At 39.2% G+C, this 21,747-nt stretch overlaps 1 protein-coding gene across 2 annotated transcripts in view; it reads left to right on the forward strand.

The window, feature by feature from the left end:
• Nucleotides 1-14,711: 14,711 nt before the first annotated feature.
• The window catches only part of LOC138033867 (uncharacterized), a 47,602-nt gene continuing 40,566 nt past the window's right edge, over nucleotides 14,712-21,747 (forward strand). The window contains exons 1-2 of one of the 2 annotated variants that reach the window (XM_068881734.1): nucleotides 15,788-15,907; nucleotides 16,448-16,750. Coding sequence is in view for 1 of the 2 variants with exons in the window: in XM_068881733.1 (XP_068737834.1) it covers nucleotides 15,664-15,907 (244 nt within the window). In the remaining variant the exon portion in view is untranslated. Of the gene's footprint in view, nucleotides 15,908-16,447; nucleotides 16,751-21,747 lie in introns of both variants that reach the window. The other variant, XM_068881733.1, reaches the window with a different exon arrangement.

A 21,747-nucleotide genomic window follows, 5' to 3' on the forward strand; every position in this document is an offset into this window, starting at 1 on the left:
GAAGGTGGCTATTGCATATCGTGTTACTTTCGTCAGATAATTTTTGGTAGTTCCAGCAGTGACTCATTATTTCAGCAAGAGCATTTTGTGAGAGAAAGGACGACTAAGCATTACCTTTACCTATTCCTGGTATAGAGAGAAAGTCAAAACTTAAACTCCTTGTCATAACATTGGCAATGGCTGGAGGGATTCCGTCGGGATCGTGGATTTGTTTGCGGCACAGTAATGAAATCCATCGAAACAATAAACCATTTTCGTGTTCTTCATACCTATCCCTGAACGGTTTTACCAGGTCTTGCATATAATGCCGGTAAATATTGTCACATAACACCTTTACTGTTTAAACTTCTTTGGCTGCCTATTCGTGAACGCATATTATTTAAGATTCTTCTAATTACGTATAAGGCTGTTCATGGGCACGCCCCTAATTATATCAAAGAGTTAATTAAATTTAAGAAGCCTGGAAAATACAACCTTAGGTCAAATAGTGACAATTTATTATTAGAAATAGAAAAATTGAAAACATATACTACTCTTGGAGACCGCGCATTTCAAGTCGCCGCTCCAAAACTATGGAATAACCTACCATTTAATATTAGAAGTTCATTATTTTTACCATCTTTTAAGAAAGCACTTAAGACGTATCTTTTTAGAGAAGCATTTCCTTAAATATTTTAATTGCTTACACGACGTATACAATTCTTCTTTAGATATTAAGGCCAGTTTTTATTTTTTATGCTATTCATATAATTTTAATTGTTATGAGTAATTAGTTATTAGTAATTGTATAATTGTAATTAGGTTTTTTAATGGATTTAGTTCCGCGCAGGTGAAAATGTAAATTGATACTTGCGCGTTATAAGTAAATAAATTATTAATTATTATTATTATTATTATTATTATTGTCTTCGAAAAGGTTGGAAAAAAAATTACTAGATTACAGACCTGGGACAAACTGGTGTTGTAAATGCAAACTTGAGGCCGACAAAAGCTTTATGGATCACGTTAAATACATTCCATGGAAAAGAAAGGACTCCAACAAACAGAAGGTAGAATACTTTTTAACTCTGACATTTCACGAATTATTTCTGCTAGCCCGTTGTGCAAGTTAAAACATAAACAAATATATAAATTAACGAGGAAAATGTCACTTATTGGATGCGGAGGGCCTACGAAAAGAGGAACAGTGTCATGAAAATACTGACCAACAAAGAGACAAGTCCAGTTGTGTATATATTTATTTCTATCTTTTGATATCCAGTCGATATTATTTACTTATATTAATTACATTCACACGTTTAATCAAAAGTAAATCATAAGAACAATTAAATCGCTTTAATTTCTCAAGGCTCTTGCAAACTCTTTTCTTTACATATTTCTTTTTTTCCGAATCAATTTAGCCAGTAATTATTATGTTAGTGGCCTGATTAAATCAAACCAAGTCATATTAGATATCCAGAAAGGAAAGGAGAAGGAAAACAGGTATTTTGCCCTCTTGTTTATTTACTATTTCTAGCAAAAGTCAGAGTGTAAAGGCCTGTTTAAACGCACTCGACTTTGTATACCTTACAACATTCGACTTGTTTACTATAGAAAGTCGAGTGCGATTGAACACCTTGTATAGTGCCCACTATACACGAGTCGACAAGTCTAATCGTGTATAGCGATGTTTGAAACTGGTCAAACTTCTACTCGACATCCACTCGCCTTTTCCTTTGTTTTGCGATCACTGAAGCGATACCCTACAAAGTCGAGCTCGTTTGAACGCACCACTCGACTTGTAGAGCATTATACTGCATGCGAGCATGCGCAGTCGAAGTCGACGAAATCACACACAAGAGTTCAAAATGGCGGAGGGCGAGAAGCAGAACGAGATCGAAGAAACTCAGCAAAATAAGGCCACAAATGGCCGAACAAAAGGAAGAAAGTGGTCAGATCAAGAAACTAATCTATTGATTGACCTTTTGGAAAAACATACTTGTCTCTGGGATGTCTCTAGTAAAGAATACCACCTTAGAAATGCTCGGGAGCGAGCTTACGAGAAAATGAAAGGGGAGCTCAACATTGAGTTAGCCGATATCAAGACAAAGATTATGAACTTACGTTCTCAGCTGGGACGAGAGATTGCAAAAAGCAAAGCGAAGAAGTCTGGACAGGCCAGAAGCGAATGCTATAAGTCGTCGTGGGCATACTGGGACAGATTGCAGTTCCTGGTGCCTGTAATGCAGGCAGGAAAAAGCAAAGACACTTTACCAACTAGTCGCAGCTCCACTCCTGAATCTGTTGACAACGAAGATTGTCTTGATGACAGTACTTCGATTTCTGTGGACGAGGAAGATGAAACCCCAAGCCCTTCTTCAATTCGCGGAAAGGAAAAATCTCGCAAGAAAGCAGCAGATTTGGAATCCAAAGCAAGAAATGAATTGTTGTTAACCTGTGTTCAGGTTCTGAAAGAGCGTCTTCCAATCCCAACTCCCGAGCCTCAAGCAAAACGACAGTGTCCGTTCTCTCTATATATTGCAGAGAAGCTGTCAGGCTTTGACAAACGCTCAAGAATGATCGCTGAAAAGCGTATCAGCGACATTATATTTGAAACTGAAATGGGTACTGTGAGTGCAAATGAGCAACAAAGCCATTGGCAAGACATTCCACCTCAAGGATACATGAATATGCTACAAAACCAACAAGTATACAGATAAACTCAAAATGTGAAACAAAGACATATTTATTTACAATTTTTTTATTTATTGTTCATGTTGGTATACTTTCCTGCATGTATACCCTTCCATAAACTATAAGAACTTTTATATCAGATAAACTCAAAATGAGAAACAAAGACATATTTATTTACAATTTTTTTATTTATTGTTCATGTTGGTATACTTTCCTGCATCCACCTTATAAGGATTACAGCCCAGATAATCAGCGTTTAGCAGTGTTCGACTTAGATGGTTTTGAGGCGTGGTGTTCACAATTCTCTACCAAAGATATGTATTTCTAAATAAACTTGATTGATAATATATGACCATCATCTTGACGCGTTATTACCCCTTCAAGTGGATAGAGTGCATTTCATATACCAGTGAAACAATTTGCTAACAAATGTGTGCAAATTAAATCTGAATTTTAGGCTGTCAGGTTCTCATCAATTTTTCATATAGTTATAACTAATATTACTAAATATATTAATAAAAAAGGATGCATTACACATTTGGTATGATGATTTTCAAAGAATCCATGCTGCTGATTAATTCTTTTTTAAACTATTTACTATTTTCAAAATAGGACATATTTCTAAAAATAGGTTTGCAGGATTCAACTGTATATCAATTTGAAATTACAAATGTAACATCAAAATGTTAGAGGAGAATAATAATATTATTGTTGATAACCTGGCATTGTTCAGCAAAGATTCCACTGCCAATCAACGGAACCTTCATTAAAAATATAATCTTTGAAGGTTTCTCTAACTGACTTGGCATCAAGTGATGCATTATGACATGTTGAGGGGACATCAAGGGGAGCGTGTCCATCTGCAGATGACTCTTGACGCCAGCTACCCGGTATTAGATGGCCATCTTCCTCTCGATCAGCAAGTCCAACAGGGGTGTACGTACTGCTAGATGAACTCCTTCGTAGGTAGTTGTGTAGGCCAAGAGCAGATAAAATTATCAGCTCTACAGTATCTGGTGGCAACAGAATTGCAGACCTGAAAATACGCCACCTATTGGCAATGATGCCAAATAAGTTCTCAGATATTCGTCTTGCTCGGCTATGCCTGTAGTTGTAGATCCTTCTGTCCTTGGATATGGCTTCATCATGTTCTTCTTGAGGGCAAAAGCATCATCCCCAACAAAAACATATGGGACTTTCGTTACCCCAAATGGCAAGCAATCTGAGGGGGGGGGGGGGGGGGGCCCGGGAGGACAAGTGACCCATCTTCAATGCCTTTGGCTATTCCACACTTGTCCCATACTCCCCCATCAGATACTCGTCCATTAGTACCCACGTCAGCATACAGACATTCGTAATCTGGACCAGCAACAGCCATTAGAACTATAGAGTGAGTATTCTTGTAATTGGAGTAGTATGACCCAGCTTTAGCAGGGCATTGCATGACAACATGCTTGGCACCTAAACAATGGGGTTAGTTCCACTTTTCTTCGAATTTCTTTGCTACCTCCAACCACTCTTCAGTTGAGGAGGGAATGCTGACGTGATTGGGCATGAAATGCTCCTTTAGAGCCTGGCACACTTCTCTTATCATGTAGGAAATTGCAGCAATTGATATTCTGAATTGAAAGCTCAAAGAGCGAAATGTTTCTCCAGTTGCCATGAATCTTATAGCTAGAGTTAGCCTTTCTGGGGCTTTTACAACTTTTGCGCCACCCAATAGTTCCTGTGGAGTGATAAAAGGCTCAATTTTGCGTAGTATTTCGCAGAAATCGCCATAGTTCATCCTCATCATTTCTTTGTAACCGGCCGTGTCTTCTATCATGAGCTCTTAGACGATATTATTGAAGCTTCCTTTCTCACTTCTTCGTCTGATCCATGCTCTTGTTTTCCCTCTAGGTTTTCTTGTATTTTTGCCGTCATTTAGAAGCTCATCTATGACAAAAGCAGCTAAGCATTTACGTTTTTTGTGATGTGCAATGATGGCAGCTGAAAACTCCGCCATGTTTTACGTCATTTCTATGGAAACGCGCGTGGAACTATGTGTAATCTTAACCCACAATTCTCTGTTTCGTCATACTTGTAGAGTGGTTGTATAGTCCGTGTATAGTACGTTTGAACACCTTACCCAACAACGTTATACAATGTCGATCATACATGCGTGTATAGTGCGTTTGAACAGGCCTTAAAACTGGAACTGTCTTTTTATGATAATTTAGTATCATTATTTTAGAGCTTTCAATTGGAGAATTGATTGAAAGATTTCAGATGGCAGTTGGTAGTCATTATTAAAACAGTGGTTTGCCCTTGTTGGAAGTGAGTGCCATGAGGAAGTTTACAGAGCTTCAAGTGAAGTACCGGGATTGTTTAAAGCTGTCTTTAAAACAATACTTCGGGAAGACTCCAGACTGTCACAAGACAGAGGATACCTCCAAGAACAAAGACCTGTTGCCCTCCTTCATATAATAGTATATTTCAGTTGTGAATAAACACGAATTAATTTGAACCAATAAAAGGGTTTATCTGAAAAATCTGAAATAAATTTTCATGTTTGCATAGATCACAGATTACATGTCCTTTGCAAAAAAGACTTGGGTCTCTACATGCATCAGCACTGTGGAGATACTTTGCGCTGGATTTTGCAACAGCTGGTATGTACTGGTGAACATCGAGAAGGGCAGATGCCATGTGCGTCGCTTTTGACAACTATAGATTATCTGGTATGCGAAGGAAGGGAGACTTGGGGTGGTATCGTAAAATATCACCTGTAAGAAATTTTCACCAAAGGTCTTATAAAAACCATCAAAAGTCATTTCTTAGTCCTCTTGCTGCGCAATGCCAACAACTGAGGGCAAACGATATACAGAAGCAAATCAAACAGTTCAGGTGTAGTGTGAATAATAATATATTATTTATTTCCTTTCTTGAGCCCTTCCATTTAATCATGCCTGTAGTGAGTCTAAATTAAGAGACATTCCAATATTAATAATAATAATAATAATAATAATAATAATAATAATAATAACAACAACAACAACAGCAAAAGAATAATAATAATCTTGAAAATAACAGTAAAAATTCCTTTGTTTTCTATACAATCTGCTGCCTTGTGTTACTCCGTAAGAATTAAATCTTGATCGCTTTTGAAAATGAGAAGGTTACACAAATTTAATAATTGTGGAGCATAATACAGAGAACAGTGCATGTGTACATTTCAGTATCTTGAAATCCAGAAATCTGGTAATAAATTAGCATATTCACTGTGATATGCTACATTGCATCTTATTTTATCCCTGAAAGCAGTTCCACATGACCATCTGGTTTGTTACTCCTGACAGTCACTTCCATTTCCCTCATGGTGTCATAGTTGCTAGGTCTGACATACCAGGAAGAGAGGCTAGGCATTTCTGGCAAAAATTAAACAAGAACTGTCATTACAACACAACTTATGTTCTCTTACATTTGTAACATTTCTGTGACTAAAGACCACTTATTTTGCATGTACAGTGTAGTGTACAGAACGAATTTCAAAAGAGATAAATTAGCATTACTTAAAACCTCTTACAAAAGGAAGAATGGTGAAGTTCAAGTGTTGAACAAATAAGAGAACATCTCTGGAAATAACAGGTACTTCAAAACAAAAAACAATACAACTACACAGAAGCATTAATTAAACAAAATAAAACACGATAGATCGAAAGAACTTTTCATTTCTTAAAATGAAAAAAGAGGAGAGCATTCAGTATTTCTGTTGCAAAATAAATTAATTTATAAAAAATGCCTATGCACGTAACTCAAGAATTGTACGTAAGCTTTAAGGATGATATGAATGATGTAATATTTACACAGCTTCTCAATCAAATCACGAGAAGAACACGGCATTTCACCTTTCTTACAATGATTGCCAATGCTGTGACTTCTCATGCATAAGTGCGCTGCCTTCACCGCACATCGGTGGCTCAGTTGGTTGAGCACCGGGCTGTCACGCGGGAGGTCGTTAGTTCAACTCCGGCCGCACCAACACTCAGGGTCTTTAAATAACTGAGGAGAAAGTGCTGCCTTTGTAATTACACCTGCAAATGGTTAGACTTTCAAGTCTTCTCGGATAAGGACGATAAGCCGGAGGTCCCGTCTCACAACCCTTCATAATCCTGTAGGACGTAAAAGAACCCGCACACTTGTCGTAAAGAGTAGGGCATGTAGTTCCCGGTGTTTTGGTCTGGTCTTTCTGGTCTGGATAGGGTAGGGAGGAGCACCTCGCATAGGACCTCAAGTCCTGTTCGTGCTCCTTCCCTCTGGGCAGGTTTGCCCAGTAGAAGAGACAAACCAGATGTCTCGTAAAACGACCATGCTAAATCGAATACAGCGTACGATCAGCTGTTATTGCTTTAGTTTGAAGTACTGTTTGACATCACTTCTACATGTGTACCGACTAACTCGCTTGTGTGATCGTTTTTAACTCCAGTGAAGCGACTTGAGTGTCACAACTTTAATTACTGTCTTAAACTCACGAGGTCGCACCGCCATTTTGACCGCCTTTTTCGCCACTCCAACGCTCGCACATGCGCAAACGTTTGACCGCTGTGTTTCTCTGCAGTCATTGGCAATCAGGGCGGCAGATGCATTTGCAGGCCGCGCGCTTCCCGTTTGGCCCGCGAAAAGGCGCGTTTCACAAAGGGCAGTTTGTCAACTGGCCGCACCTATTGATAAAAAGGAACAGTTATACTCACTGAGCTACCTTTTTATTGGTTAAATGTGATGTTTCCTGTCAGATTAAAGAAGGATGTTTGCGCAATTACCCTTTCCTTGATAATTAATGTCGTATTATATGACAGGAAACAAAAGAGAAAGGTTGAACAGACTGGCAAGGACGAAAAGGATGTAAGAAACCGCATGGATGGGAAATGTCAGACTGTGACTGAAGGGAAGATTGACGAGGATGGCTTCGTCATCCCGCCAAAGCAAGAAAAAGGCTAAGGAGGTAGAATTACATTACGACGCCGATCTAGGATTAAGATGAATCTCCTTGAACATACCCTTTTTTTTTCCTTTCTCTGTTTCATAGTTTGATTGTTGTTCTTTCCTTTATTCGTTCCTTCTTTCTTCCTTCCTGCATTTCTTAGTTAACTGTTTGCAAGTGACAACAACGTTTTATTAATGACTGTGATTTTTACTCGACAGAAGAAATCTAGATCGCCAGAATTTGAGGTGCCTTACAATCCAAAGGTGAAGCGGGAAGAAGTCCGGTAAGTTTTGCAGCTCTAAGAAAAAAGGTCTACACGAGGTAGAAGCAGTGGCATTAGAGCAATGGGCCTTGGGAAGGTGGGGCGAGGAGATAGTCGAACGCTGTGGTATTTGAAGTAACTTTAGAAGTGGTAGTGGCAGTAACAGCTAGTAAAAGCTCGACTGGTATGGGTAGTATTATTAGAGTTAAATATAGGAAGAACTAATGATCTGAAATGCCTGCTGTTTGGTCACCGTGCTTTTAACAGAAATGAAACCGGGGAAGAAGAAACGATGGAGGCGGAAAACAGCAGCACCCACTACAAGGAGAAACTCCGACGGAAATCGAAAATAAGGGTAATTTCCGAAATACTCAAATTCAAATTGCCTTTGCTCTATCCAACCCTCAAACCTCCAACGATGTTTTTGAAACTTCCGACTTTGAGGGTTTTATTTGTTATTATTTTAGAGAAAGTTTAAGTCGTCAGAGTGGGTACTGAGTAAACGAACACACCACCAACAAAAGAAAACCACGGAAGAACGTGACGCAAGCATAAATTGAAACGATGATTCCCTAGTTTGCTATGTTTCCTATTTAATCACACGTATCGCACCGATATCAGTTTGGCACATAAAGCTTAATACAGGATAACGTCTATGTCGCTTAGGGTTGGCTTAATTTTTCTGCTACCACTATTGTAACATATCGTGCTTATTATAACACACGGTACTTGGTACATAAAGCACAATACAGGCCATTTGATTGAAAATATACAAGATTACAGAGACTGTTAAGATTAACATGTTTCATGATTAATTTCTTTTAGCTGCCAACTCACAAACATTGTGCTATGCCGAAGACTGAGAGTGAGTATGCAACAACATTGAAATAGATAACGAAATAGGAAAAAAAAGATGGCAACAGTGAGGGTCTTCTGGGAATGAGGACCGCACATGTTTTCTTGATACGAAACATGACTTTTAAGTGATTTCCCGTGCCTAGCTTAAAGGATCATGAAAGTAAATGGCCAGCCTGTGTTCCTCTTGTACCTTTAGACTCCCAGGATAGGTCTTAACAGGTGACGGGATGGAATTTAAAAGAGGTAGACAGGTGTTGCCATTTGAAGGTAGCCGTAACTGAAGACATCATTTCACTGTGAGCTGAGCAGTCTCATTGGTTTCAGACTGTAACGATGAAACCCGAACTGAACTACTTAGCCTTACTTTATGGTGAAAATGTAACTAGAACCATTCAGAGGGCTCATGTGTACAATTGGTACACTTGTGTTTTAGTATGGAAATAAACAAAGGCAATCGTTGAGATTCCTATACTCGAATGTGATGAGTTACGAGATTTTTCAAGCACGCCGTAACACCGTAACATCGTTTAAATCAGCTAGCAGGCTAGTCCTGTTCCGGAACCCCCTCTTACCCCACCCTGAAAATGGGCCTGGAACCCATTTTCAGTGCGGAGTAAGAGGGAGTCCCGGAACAGGACAACTAGCAGGCATACTAGTGTTGACCCACATTCGATGGCATGAATTTGCACTCTTCTCTACAAAAGCAAGTGTACTTTACGCCTTCAGTTCAATTTTGATTCCGTTATGATACTCAGTAAAATCACATGAACATTGATTCTATAGTGATACAGTTTCTCTAGACATTGCCTGTCTTCCAGGCGAATTGTTAGTAGAGATCCTGCAGTTTGTCTGAGACAGTGAGGGAGATGCTGGCAAATAATGTAAATCTGAGCTTGGTGTGCCGCAGATGGCGGCAGCTTGTTTCACTTTAGGTTGCTTTCTTCCGTTTATGACAGGAAAAAGGCAACCCAGGATTTCAAAGAAAAGTACTTTGTAATGTATGAGATCCAAGAGTGTCGTGGGTGCAAAACTAAGTACAAGGATGCACCTGGATTCATGAAGACAGGAAATGCTATTAGATTTTACTCTGAAAGCGCAGATGACGGTCATCCGGGATACTGCTCACATTATTGCGCTCAGCGATGCGGCGCAAATTTGAATCCAGTGGATAATTGGCAAGAATAGATCTTTTTAGCTTGGACATTTTGTCAGTTCTCAATACCACGTGACGTTATTCTAGGGAACAGTTGCTATGAAAGCGTGTGCTAAGCCCGTGACTGTGTACGCCCGTGTTAACGAATAAGGAATTTTCCCTTGAGGATAGCGCGTGGTCTGAATTGAGAAAGCAAAATGTGGACACCAAAAAGGTCAAGTTCAAGTTTACAGGAACTACCCTTTGAATGACAGAATGTGCAGAATCATGTTATATTATCCAATGAACGCCAGAACAATTAAAAGACCCATTCTAAACACGTAAACACAACACAGGCTTTGTAAAGATTTTTCAGTCGAAATTACGTTACACGTGATCTCTTGAACCCCCCCCCCCCCTTCTTACCCCCGACCCCGGGGGAAAACTTCCTATTAATGAGCTAATGGGGATGTAAAACAAAATGATACTGCAAGGCTGATTGTCCGGCTGTGAGGAGAATTTTTTTTTCATTTACCAATTTTTCGTTTACATTTACATTGACATTGACATTGACATTGACATTGACATTGACATTGACATTGACATTGACATTTACATTTACATTTACATTTACATTTACATTTACCCAAAAGTGACAAAGATGGGGTGTATAATTGGCTCTTGGCAAACGTAAACAGGCTCTATCATTGTAAAGAAAAAACGTCATAAATTATACACGGTAAACTGGTAACCGGAGGTGAAGAGAATAATGAAATAACTTAACGGAACGTTTTTTGTCGGAATAATTGAATGATGCCATTTTGTATGGTGGAACAATGTATTATATTGCCCAGAATAAGTAGGTTTTTTCAACGGAATAATGAGTTCTTTTTTTACGGAAATAATGGAATAATCAAAATTTTCGAGCAGGAGTAATGGAATAATGCATATGAATACCCCATTACTTCTCTGCAACCCCCTAAAGTGAGTAAGTGAGGAAAGAAGTAAAATCCTTTATCAAGTCAGTTCAATGTATATTTAGCCTTGAAAACATTCAATACTTCTCAAGTATGAGTTATATTTAAAAGTAAAAAATAAAAAGGTCAATCGTACATAACCTATTGTGCACGTTGAAAGTAGACTGGATAACGGCAATCTATAGCCTGCAGATTCAGACTGGAACACTTTCCATTGTTTGTTTAACATATCAACCAAGTTTAGTTTTCCAGTTTCCTTTATGAAGTCAGATTAGCTACACAGGCTCGAGTCTTTTTGACTTTCAGCGAGGGCACCCAACGCGCAAATTAAGCCGAAAGCCTTCAAATGAGAGATATTTCCGGGCTCCTTGTAATGAGTATAAAACTTTCCAAAGAGATGTTTTTTCAACCTAGAATAATTTGATCTGTTCTGAAATCTTAGCTGCAAAGTAAGTGTCCGAAATTTTAGGTAACGATATCTTCTTCTGAACGTTACCTGCTAAGAACTTAGAACCATTAAACCATTTGCACATCCGAAACTGGCAGGTGACCTTTTCAAGTGCCAAAAATTGCCAAAACATCCCTTCCGCAAAACGGAAGGGCCTACTCTTTCATGGTTACTCATGAATCTTTTAGAAGATGTTTTAGTAAAGAAATCTGTGGCTGTTTGGCAACGTACAATCGAGTTAACTCTCCCGCCGGAATACAAACTAATACATATTTCACAGAAGATTATTGATCATCGTTGGGTGCCCCGGTTTCAGTTTCTAGATAAGGTGTGTGGAAGGTATAAGCTGTAATTCACGTGATCTTTTTAATTATTGAGAATACTCATCAAAGATAACATTAACATTTTCAAGCGTCGAGGGAAAAAATCTTATGCCGTCTATAATTCAATGTTACTCCAGCGTATTAATTATAGACGGATCTTATAACGGATCAGTGTCGTATGTCCCAGTGAATTGCTAAGCAAGATAAAGTAAGTATTATTGTTTGCATATCGACTACAACCTCTGCCTTTATAAGCATTTCTCACATGATACAAATCGCGACAATCGTCGTACGAATAATTCGGTTTAAAGACTAAAAGGCTACTCCATGTTTAAGGCATACTTAATACACAATGAATTGTCTGTACACTTTAATCTTTTATCAATGCAGAATTATTAAGGTCTTCTGAATAAAATTCAACTGCTTTCGTTCCCTAAATCGGTAATGTTGAACGTGCAGTCTGTACTTTGATTCTCAGTAGTAAAAATGTGAACGCTTTTATAGCTATTGTTTTCACCAAATTCATGATTTCCTGTAAACTAGTTGTCTCAACGGGCGACAGGACAACTGAAGGATAGTCAAGGCGCGAACCTACAACCTAACAGAAGGTCCCTTTTCTGGGTTCTTATTCGACAAAGTGTACTGGTGGTCTGCAAGGCCGGAAATGTCTTGTGCCTCAACATGTAAATGCAATTATAAATCGTACGGCATTCCCGCATTTCTGCCGCTTCGTACCGGCAGAACAATCGTTCATGCCACAGTGATTCATGCCACTGTGGTTCATGTCACGGTGGTTCATGCCATCATGGTTGAACGTTCCAAACCCTGCTCCAGCACCAAGCATCAAACCTGTGAAAATCATATTGCTATTACAACCGTTTTACCTCCTATTTTCCAACATAAGAGGTTTAATAGGAAAAGTAGCATTTGCACTGCACCCTGGACTCTTTGAACACACTTTTTCGCGGACTAAATTTTCACAAGTCATGCAAACGTGTTCCACACCTGTGACGTATCATCCCACATTATCCCAAAACGGCGGGTTTTTTTTAAATGGCTGCCGAGTTGCAAAGTAACAATTTCATAAAAAATCAGTTTTTAACTTAAGACCGTAATTTTTTTTTTTGAAAACCTTTTCTTATCAAGGAAGTCACACGAAAAATACAGAAAAAGAACAAGAAAGTTTGGTGAGAGTTACTCTTTAAACTTGACTTGAACCAGGCAATTTTTGTATGATAATGTGTGATTTGCAGCGTAATTTTGTTTTCACTTTGAATTCGAACGTTGCAGACAGTTTTGTAATCATGTGGTCTTGAGCAATAACGAAATATAGGTGCTTTGCCCTTATTTAATAGTTGAACAAAAAACTTGTGTTAAATTAGGATTGTTCCAGTAACTAAAATGCAAACTTCACAAACCCAAATTAGAACATTTGGAATTTCTTTCCATAGAAAATGTTGGATTGTTTTAAATTTCTTACCCCAAGGATAGGGGCATTTGATCTCAATTTCTGCCTCAGGGGGTGGGGGTCTTGATGCTTTTTGACCAGGGTCTATGTCAAATCCCCCACCCTTCCCCGGGATCTGGGGGGTGGGGGTTTCAATTGACTGGTGCATTAGGCGAGAAGCATAAACCTCACAACAAATACTTGAATTTCGTTGACAAATGTGTCGAAAATCAACTGTTTTGATTCTTTTTTTGAAGGTTTAACCTAATCTCAAAATTTCATGCCGTGACCTTAGGCATAACTAGCCTGGGTCCACGCTCCGCAGTTGGGGTTATGGAGTGAAAAGGAACGTGGCAAAAATAAATTAGCGAGCGAAGAGAGCCGAGCGGGGGACGTGGGGAGGGAACTTGCGGCAGAGCCTGATGACATGCCTTTCATGCCGCCACTCCATGATACCAGATCTTGGTATCATGATCTGATCAGCCAAAGTGCTTTTGACCGATTGCGGAAGTTGAAAGATATCTGATGAAGCGGAATGTAAACACCTGAAAGTCACGCACGCGTCAGTTCAAGAAAAAAACTGGCTTCTTCACGGGGCAGGGGTTTGGCTCACGAATGTCGAGGTTGAGCACGAGTTTAATCTTTCAACTGCTCCCTTGCGTTGTAAAAGATACTTGTAAAATAGAACTCGAGGACTAGAACTATCGACATCCCCAATGTGTCAACATTGAGTATTAGAACGATCGACTGTTCTGGTCGTGTCGCCACTGGTGTCCACAATGAAGATCAAGTTGAAGAATTGTCTCGCCTAGGACTGAAAGCCTTTGCACTTGGGTTAGGTGACGATGAAGGAGAGAAGGAACTGCGTGCCTTTGAATTCGAAGTTGATCTTGTGTATGACAGCCCTGAAAGTTGGTGTTCACGTGGCCCGGTATTCTATAGTTGGTCACTGAATTATTTTACTTCATTAGCGATCGTTTTGAGTGTTGAACATTTTGAAACCAAAGTACTGAGGCAAAATGTTTGAATTTTTGACTAAACTTAAACGAATCTCCGTGATGACCGCTCGGCCTGCAATTCACCGTTCGTATTCGGGGTACGCCAATCGGGTTTCGGTGCGCGGTGGATCGCTTGACGTGTGATCCCGAACTTTCCTTACGTTGCAAGTTTTGTAAACGACTTCCGCAGTCAGCCGACTTGTCTGGTACAAGAAAGGCAAGCCAATTCAGAATAATCCTCTACACGTACCAATTTATGTCCAAGTGCTTTTAACTCTTCACATAAAATGAAAAACTGCTGCCCTGGGTCAACGAGCAAGTCTTTGTTTTTTAGACTCTTAAAAACTGAAAGGCCGGGCACCCTTTTGCCTCCAGGCGAAATAAAAAAACGTTTTGCTGAAGCGAAAAAATTCGCTCTCTCTGCATTCTTATCTGCTACTTTCGGGTGCATTCATGCGTAGAAACATCCGTAACGTCAACTTGTTGACATTTCGATCCTTCAGGGCGGATCAGCGGCATCAAAGGCATGGTCTCCGGGCTCCACCTCCCCCTCTCTTCCTTCCCCAAGACCCCCGCTCGGCTTGCTTCGCTCGCCAATTTGTTTTTCGCTTCGTACCTTTTCGCTCCATAACCCCAACTGCGGAGCGTGGTCCCAGGCTAAGACAGAACAACAGCAGCACGCGGAAGTTCAAAATTCAAAAGAGGATTGAAACGGACGCCTTGAATCAGGGATTCATTACATGTTTGGCAAACATTAGAATGTTGTTTTGGAACCAAATAAATTGTCTGCAAGTTCATCAAGAATAAGGGTTAACATCATTCGTTTCTTTGTAATTTAGACCAAAGCCAAGTTAATTCGGCTAGAGCGTGCGGCAGTTAGCTGCGTGAGAACTGCCGAAAGAAAGAACAACAGCTGGAATCAGACATTCATATTTTTTTTAATTGTAGAACTGGTTGGCTACGAGAAAATTTGTTTGACCGTGGAACGCTTCAGCGACCAAGGATACAAGGGATGTTATTTGCTAGCAGATTGTGGCAATGATTTATGAAGTATATCTTGCTATACACACAGTTAACCAATCAAAAGTCACGAGAACCACTATTCATTGCCGATGATACATGATACACCCTTTGGAATAAAAGTCTCATGGTTAACGGAAACTCAAACCGATAGTAAAACAATGCGAATCTCAAAAAGACTTCCTGCCTTTGAATGCGAAAAAAACATATTTGTCATAAAGACCTTCTCTGGCCTTATGTCCGTCGCTAAGGTTTAGCCATTTACTAAGCACGAAAAGGAACATTTTTTTCTAATCATTGAATTCGTTTGCTGAGTAAAAGGCAGTTGTCGTAGATATCCATGGGCCGAGACGAACAACAGCGACCAAGGATGTGTGTAATTAAAAACCCCAGAAGTAACCAATTAAGCTCTTGTGTCATTGTCAATTACAAACTTTACTGTCCATGACAAATCAATAGACCAAACGGAATAAAAGATTGTGTCATACTGTATGTGTTATAGTTAACGGAAACTCCAGCCGATCCTAAAAGCAGGCATACCTCAAAGACTACTCCTTTGAATATGGAATCGCGAGATCGAACCAAATCGTCTGCTAAGTGTCAGGATTTTATTCATAAATTGTCCTCATTTTGTTCTTGTTTGTCGATGATATTGGTCATTGCGTTGTTTTTGCGAATGGAAGCGATAAAAAACAAAACGGAGGAAAACGAAATGCGAATTTCCAGATTCGAAAGCCACATTAAAGGACAACAAACCGTGATGCTGCAAGGGACAGATGACAACAAGGAACCAGAATCCAATGAAGGTACACACTTTTGACTGTTTTCATTCTTCGTTGCGAACGTATAAAAGAAGATTGGCTTTTTCGTGAATAATGCTATCCTGAAATCTTGAGACGCTGTCAGATTTGTTTTGTTTGTTCTTTTTGCCAGTCTTTATCAATCTTTTGATCAGTGAAAACAATATATATACCAAGAAAGAGACCTTTGGTGGGAAGGATTGCATGTCATTTGCGGGAAAAACATTTTTTCCTGACATTGACCTCCCTTCGAGCTGTCAACTGAAGTAACCCGCTTTTCGGGGGTTGCGTCTAATGCTGTCCTTTGTGTGAAATGGCTGTTGTCCGCGTCAATAAATTGCCAGTGAAAGCCTTGATCAAAGGTTCGACTTCTTGTTTTCCGAGTATCTCCGAGTAGACATCAAAGAAAATTATATTTTCAGTCATCGTTTTGTTTTGTTTTTTTTTTTTTCGCGGAAAAGAACGTGTACCCCAAACATGTTGATTGATGACTATGAAGTAATTACGACCTTCAGAAATGAGATTAATCATTTTATCGCCTTGCAGTATCTTGGTAGGGTCTGGTAGCTAAATATGAAGAAACAAGAGAATAAGTTACCTTACGCCACGAGATCGTTGCAAACCAAACCCGTAGTTACTAAAACATGGAATGACCTAAAACAACCTAAAACCACCTACAACCATCTACAACCACCTACAACCACTTCAAAAAAAATCTACAACCACCTAAAAAATATCTACAACAACTCACAAAGAGTCGAAGACCATGATCTCAAACAAGCCATAGATGTCTAAATTTTCACCATTTAGCCAAAAATCCCGGATCATGGGAATGATCGTCGCATAAAGGTAAGCGATTTTCCGAATTTTTATTTTTTCGCTTATTCACAAAAGTCAGTATCAGAATGTATGTTTTGTATGTCTATCTACTCTTCACTAGTTTACAAATTAGCACATCATATTTAAAAATCGCTTTTTAATCAATTTTTCAAAAAGAAGATTACATAAAAGTTAGACGAAATCATGAATATATAAGAATGAATATATAAGAATGATCAATCAAAATATTGTACGCGAACTGTACGTACCTTCGGGATCTCCTTAAAGACGAACGCAATCGTGGGATCGTGCGTGCATTCATACAGCATACAGTTATTTATTTCCCGGAATTCGGGAAATTCGTGAGGATCGTTCCGTTTCCAGGCCCTTTCTCACAATTTTAGCGCGGTTTAGCGCAAAAAGCCAGTGGAAGTTGATTGATCACTCAAACATTAATGCCGATAGTCATCTAAATAGAAGCGAACTACATCTGAACAGCAGAGGAACATTTCAATTAGCACGTAATTTTATTATTATTTACACAAGCTCCTAGAATTTGCACAGTAAAAACTATACGATTATACTAAAAGTTATATAATTCACTTAGGTTTTACTTAATATCACATAGAATATCTTTGAGGAACGATTTTAAAAGAACTAGGCTTTCCTGTTCTCTCGCCTCCACAGGGATTTTATTCCACAGTACCGATCCTCTGTAATGAAGACTATGTTTTCCTGTCTCTAACTTACGTTTAGGAATATACAAGTTGATAGATGAGTTTTTTTAAGTCATAAGAGTGGACGTCAGAAACATTCTGAAAGATATTTCTTCGACACGGCGGGGAAATATCATGAGTTATTTTATACATCAGAATAGCTAGTTTTCTCATCCTCCTATCTACCAGTACTTCCCAACCCAGATCATCCAATAGAACTTTAGATCGTGTTTCATTATTTGAGAGAGTCACTATTCTAGCAGCTCTATTCTGAAGTTGCTGGAATTTTTCCGTTAATCCTATCCCTATGTATCCCCATACACAACTGGAATAATCAAAATAGGGCAAGATAAGTGCTTTGTACACTATTTGCCTAGTTTCAAACGGAATAGTTGGACTTATACGCTTTAGAACCGATAACCCTGCTGATATCTTCTTTGAGATTTCTTCAATATGTGCTTTCCGCATGTGAGATCTTCATCAACCGAGACTCCAAGAGACTTGTAAACGGTCACCCTTTCTATAAGTATGTTATCAACCTTAACTGAAAAATTATTAGAGACTAGATCAAGTTTGGGGTGACTCCCTATCAACATGTTTTTTTGTTTTTTTGAAGTTTAAAGTTAGTCACCTTTAGCCATGTCTGAATTTTGTCTAAATCAGAATTCATTTTAACTTGCAAGGTATCAGGATCTTCGGCTGCAGATGTTAAAGTGGTATCGTCCGCATACATTCTTGGCTTTGAAAACACCCCACATGAGGGAAGATAATTTATGTATAAAATAAACAACAGAGGACCAAGAATCGATCCTTGAGGGATTAATATTCCATAAGTTAATGTACAGAAATCAGAGAGCTTTCCGCCAACTAGAGTTTTCTGTTTTCGACCAGTAAGATATGGTTTTAACCAGATCAACGTCTGAGATCTAACTCCATAAAACTCAAGTTTCTGGAGAAAAATAGAATGGTCCATGGTGTCAAAAGCTTTTTTTAGATCTAAAAATATCACACCATTTAGGAGAGATTTATCTATATCCTTAATCCGCTCATTTGTTTCTTCCAATAAGGTGGTTTCTGTTGAAAACCTTGGTCTGAATCCTGATTGCGACTCTGTTAAAATATTATTTTCATTTAAATAGCCATACAATTGATTGAATACAACTCTTTCAATCAGTTTACTAACAGCAGGTAAAACTGAAATTGGCCTGTAATTATTAGGATCAGCTTTGACACCGTCTTTAAAAACTGGGGAAACTCTAGCGTGCTTCCATTCGTCCGGTACAATTCCAGTAACAATTGAGAGATTGATTATGAAAGTCAAGTGATTATAGGTGCAGCTTCTTTCAAGAGGCGCATCAAGCCCACTAGCTCTGTTCAAAGGCAGCTTGTTGATGAGACTAAACATTTCAGCACAGGTTGTTCGTTTGAGAACAAAGGTAGCCTCAGTGGGTTTGATATAATCTGTGCATTTTATGGGTGTATCAGCAATCTCGGCGGCCAAGGTTGGCCCAATTTCTGAGAAATGCTTGTTCAAGATCCCACTGATATCTCGAGGTGATTCATAGGTGAGACTATTAAACTCTATTTCGTTTATTGTTGTGGTTTTAGATTGATTCCCAAGCAAAAAATGTTGATTCCTGGCCAGGTGTTTCTAATATTACTATAGTTATCTTTGAAATAATTATTATAGTACGTTATTTTTGCTTTCTTGACATTACAAATAACCTTGTTTTTCTGTTGCTTGTAGTAAGTCCAGTCAGCATCACTTCGAGACCGTGAAGCCACCTTTTTAAGCCTGGCCCTTTCAAACATGTCATGTTTCAGTTCAGTGTAATCCATGGGGCCGAAGTCCCCCTTACTCTCTTTTTTTAAAGGAGCATTACTGTCGGCAATGCATGTGAATATTTGTTTCCATATATCCCATGCCTATTTGGGTCGCTTTCAGCTTCAACAAGGTGCCAAGGGGCCATTGAAAGATCATTTCTAAAGCTTACTGAGTCAACATTTTTGAAGCACCGACGTGTGTTAATCTTCGGACTAGATTTAGGAAGGCTGATCTTTCTAACTACGTATACAAGACAATGATCACTTATCCCAAGGTCAGATACCCCACTAAGGGAAAATATTTGAGGATTATTTGTTAGAAACAGGTCAATTGTGCTGCGTGTCTCTTTAGTTATGCGTGTGGGTTGCTTGATCATTTGGCTATATTGATAAAGATTGCATATGTCCAGTAGCTTCTGGGTTTTGTGGTCAAGTGGTGAGGCACCTATATCACAGTTTACATCTCCAATGATATTAACTTCACGGTTGTAGCTTTCAAGTTCTCTCAGGGTGGATTCGAATTTTGCTATAGTTTCTATTGTAGACCCAGGTGGTCTATACCACGTTCCTACAAGAAAGGGCTTTATCTTGGGTTTAGATTCCTGAATACAGAGAACCTCAACATCGTCCTCCTGATGTGAGAGGCATTTTGTAAAGGGCTACTCCTCCACCTGACCTATTTCTATCTTTCCTCTCGATAACATATCCTGGTATGTTTATTTGTCCATTTGAGATGGTGCAATCAAGGCGAGTTTCATTTATTGCTAGTATGTCAACCGATTTAGTAGACATATATATTCTAAGTTGGTCAATGTGTTTATAAGGGCTCGCTATGTTGAGGGCGGCTATCTTAAATCCCCGAATAGAAGGGATACCAAAACTAGGTTGGTTTCTGATTTGGTTTTGGCTATATATTAAGCTTCGCTATCAGTAGAGATGATCTGGATCGGATGATCTGGGCTGACATAGCCTTCATCCCGGTCAGCGAGAGATCAGTTGAGGCACCCCTCTAAATAATTGACAAAACTATTGCAGATTTTGATGTTACCTGAATCATTCAAGTAAAGTCTGCTGTTGTTTAAATCTTTGCTGTTAATGTTCTTATGTCCAATCAACTTCCATCCATTTTGATTACAGAACTTGCTCAGACGCTTATTTACAACTTGTACTGCTCCCCTCAGATTCTCTCTGTCATTTCTTGTTACAAGTTCAGAACTTTTGCATCTGATTCATTTTCAATCTGTCTAACGATGTCAACAATGCTGTCCGCGACTGCTTCAAGTTTTGTGTCTCTGAGATCGTTTGTTCCGATGTGTAGGACAATTTGCTGTGGCGCTTTATGCAGCGTTGGTTTTATATGATGCTTCATGTCAGATGTAGAGGCTCCGGAGAAGGATTTGACCACGACTCTATGTTTCACTCGCCTACCGAGTTTTTGACCTTGAACTCGCTTTATAATTGAGTCATCAATTATAACGGGACAAGGTTTGGTGATGGCCGCCCTTGTTTATGTCTGAAATAGACATCCTTGTAATAAACGAAACCAAGCTAAACTTTTCAGTTGATAATAACGAAGTACACCTGCAGGGGTTTGAGATAATAAGAAAAGATCGGAAAACAAACGGGCGAAACGGAGGCGGGGTGTGCATTTATGTACGTGGTAACCTTAATTATATCATTCGAGATGACTTAAGTTCCGATAACCTTGAATGCCTAATAATTCCACACTCCAAGCCGTTTCTAGTTGGTACCTGGTACAGACCTCCAGGCTTATTGGCGAGTAAATTTATTGATTTCGAAGACATTATCGGCAAGATCGATTTAGAAAATCGGGAACTGTTCATCTTAGGAGACATAAAAGTTGATTTATTGCCGGAAGTGGAGTCACCTAATGCCAGAAAACTGAAGGATATATTCGATGTTTATGGTCTACACCAGCTAATTATTAGAGGCGACGCGGGTTACTCCACTTTCTCAAACGCTAATCGATCTCTGTATTACGAACTCGCCCTTGAACATCGTTAAGTCTGGCGTGGTGCAATTGTCAATCATGCGCTTGCTTTTATGACACGAAAGGCCCGACATAAACGATGTGGCGCACGAATAATATTGAAGCACGTTGTATGAAAAATTTCAATGAGACTGAATTCCTCGGGGATTTAAAGCAGAAAGCATGGAACGATGGTAGCCACTATAGCAATCCCAATGACTTGTGGGAAGCATGGAAAGATTGTCTGATGGAGTGTATCAATACACATGTACCGCTTAGGCATATACCAGTGGGTAGTAAAAAGTCCCTGTGGATCACAGACAATTTGAGGCATAAAATGCGTAAAAGAGATCTCTTAAAATATAAAGCAGCGTCGACTAATGATCTCTTATCCTGGGAACGCTACAAACGCGCCCGAAACCATACTAACAATGACATTAGAAAAGCTAAGCGAAAACATTTTAGTGATGATCTAGATCGTAACAAGCAAAATCCCA

The sequence above is a fragment of the Montipora capricornis genome, chromosome 14 (genome assembly GCF_036669925.1).
Source record: "Montipora capricornis isolate CH-2021 chromosome 14, ASM3666992v2, whole genome shotgun sequence".
NCBI classification, from domain to species: Eukaryota; Metazoa; Cnidaria; class Anthozoa; order Scleractinia; family Acroporidae; genus Montipora; species Montipora capricornis.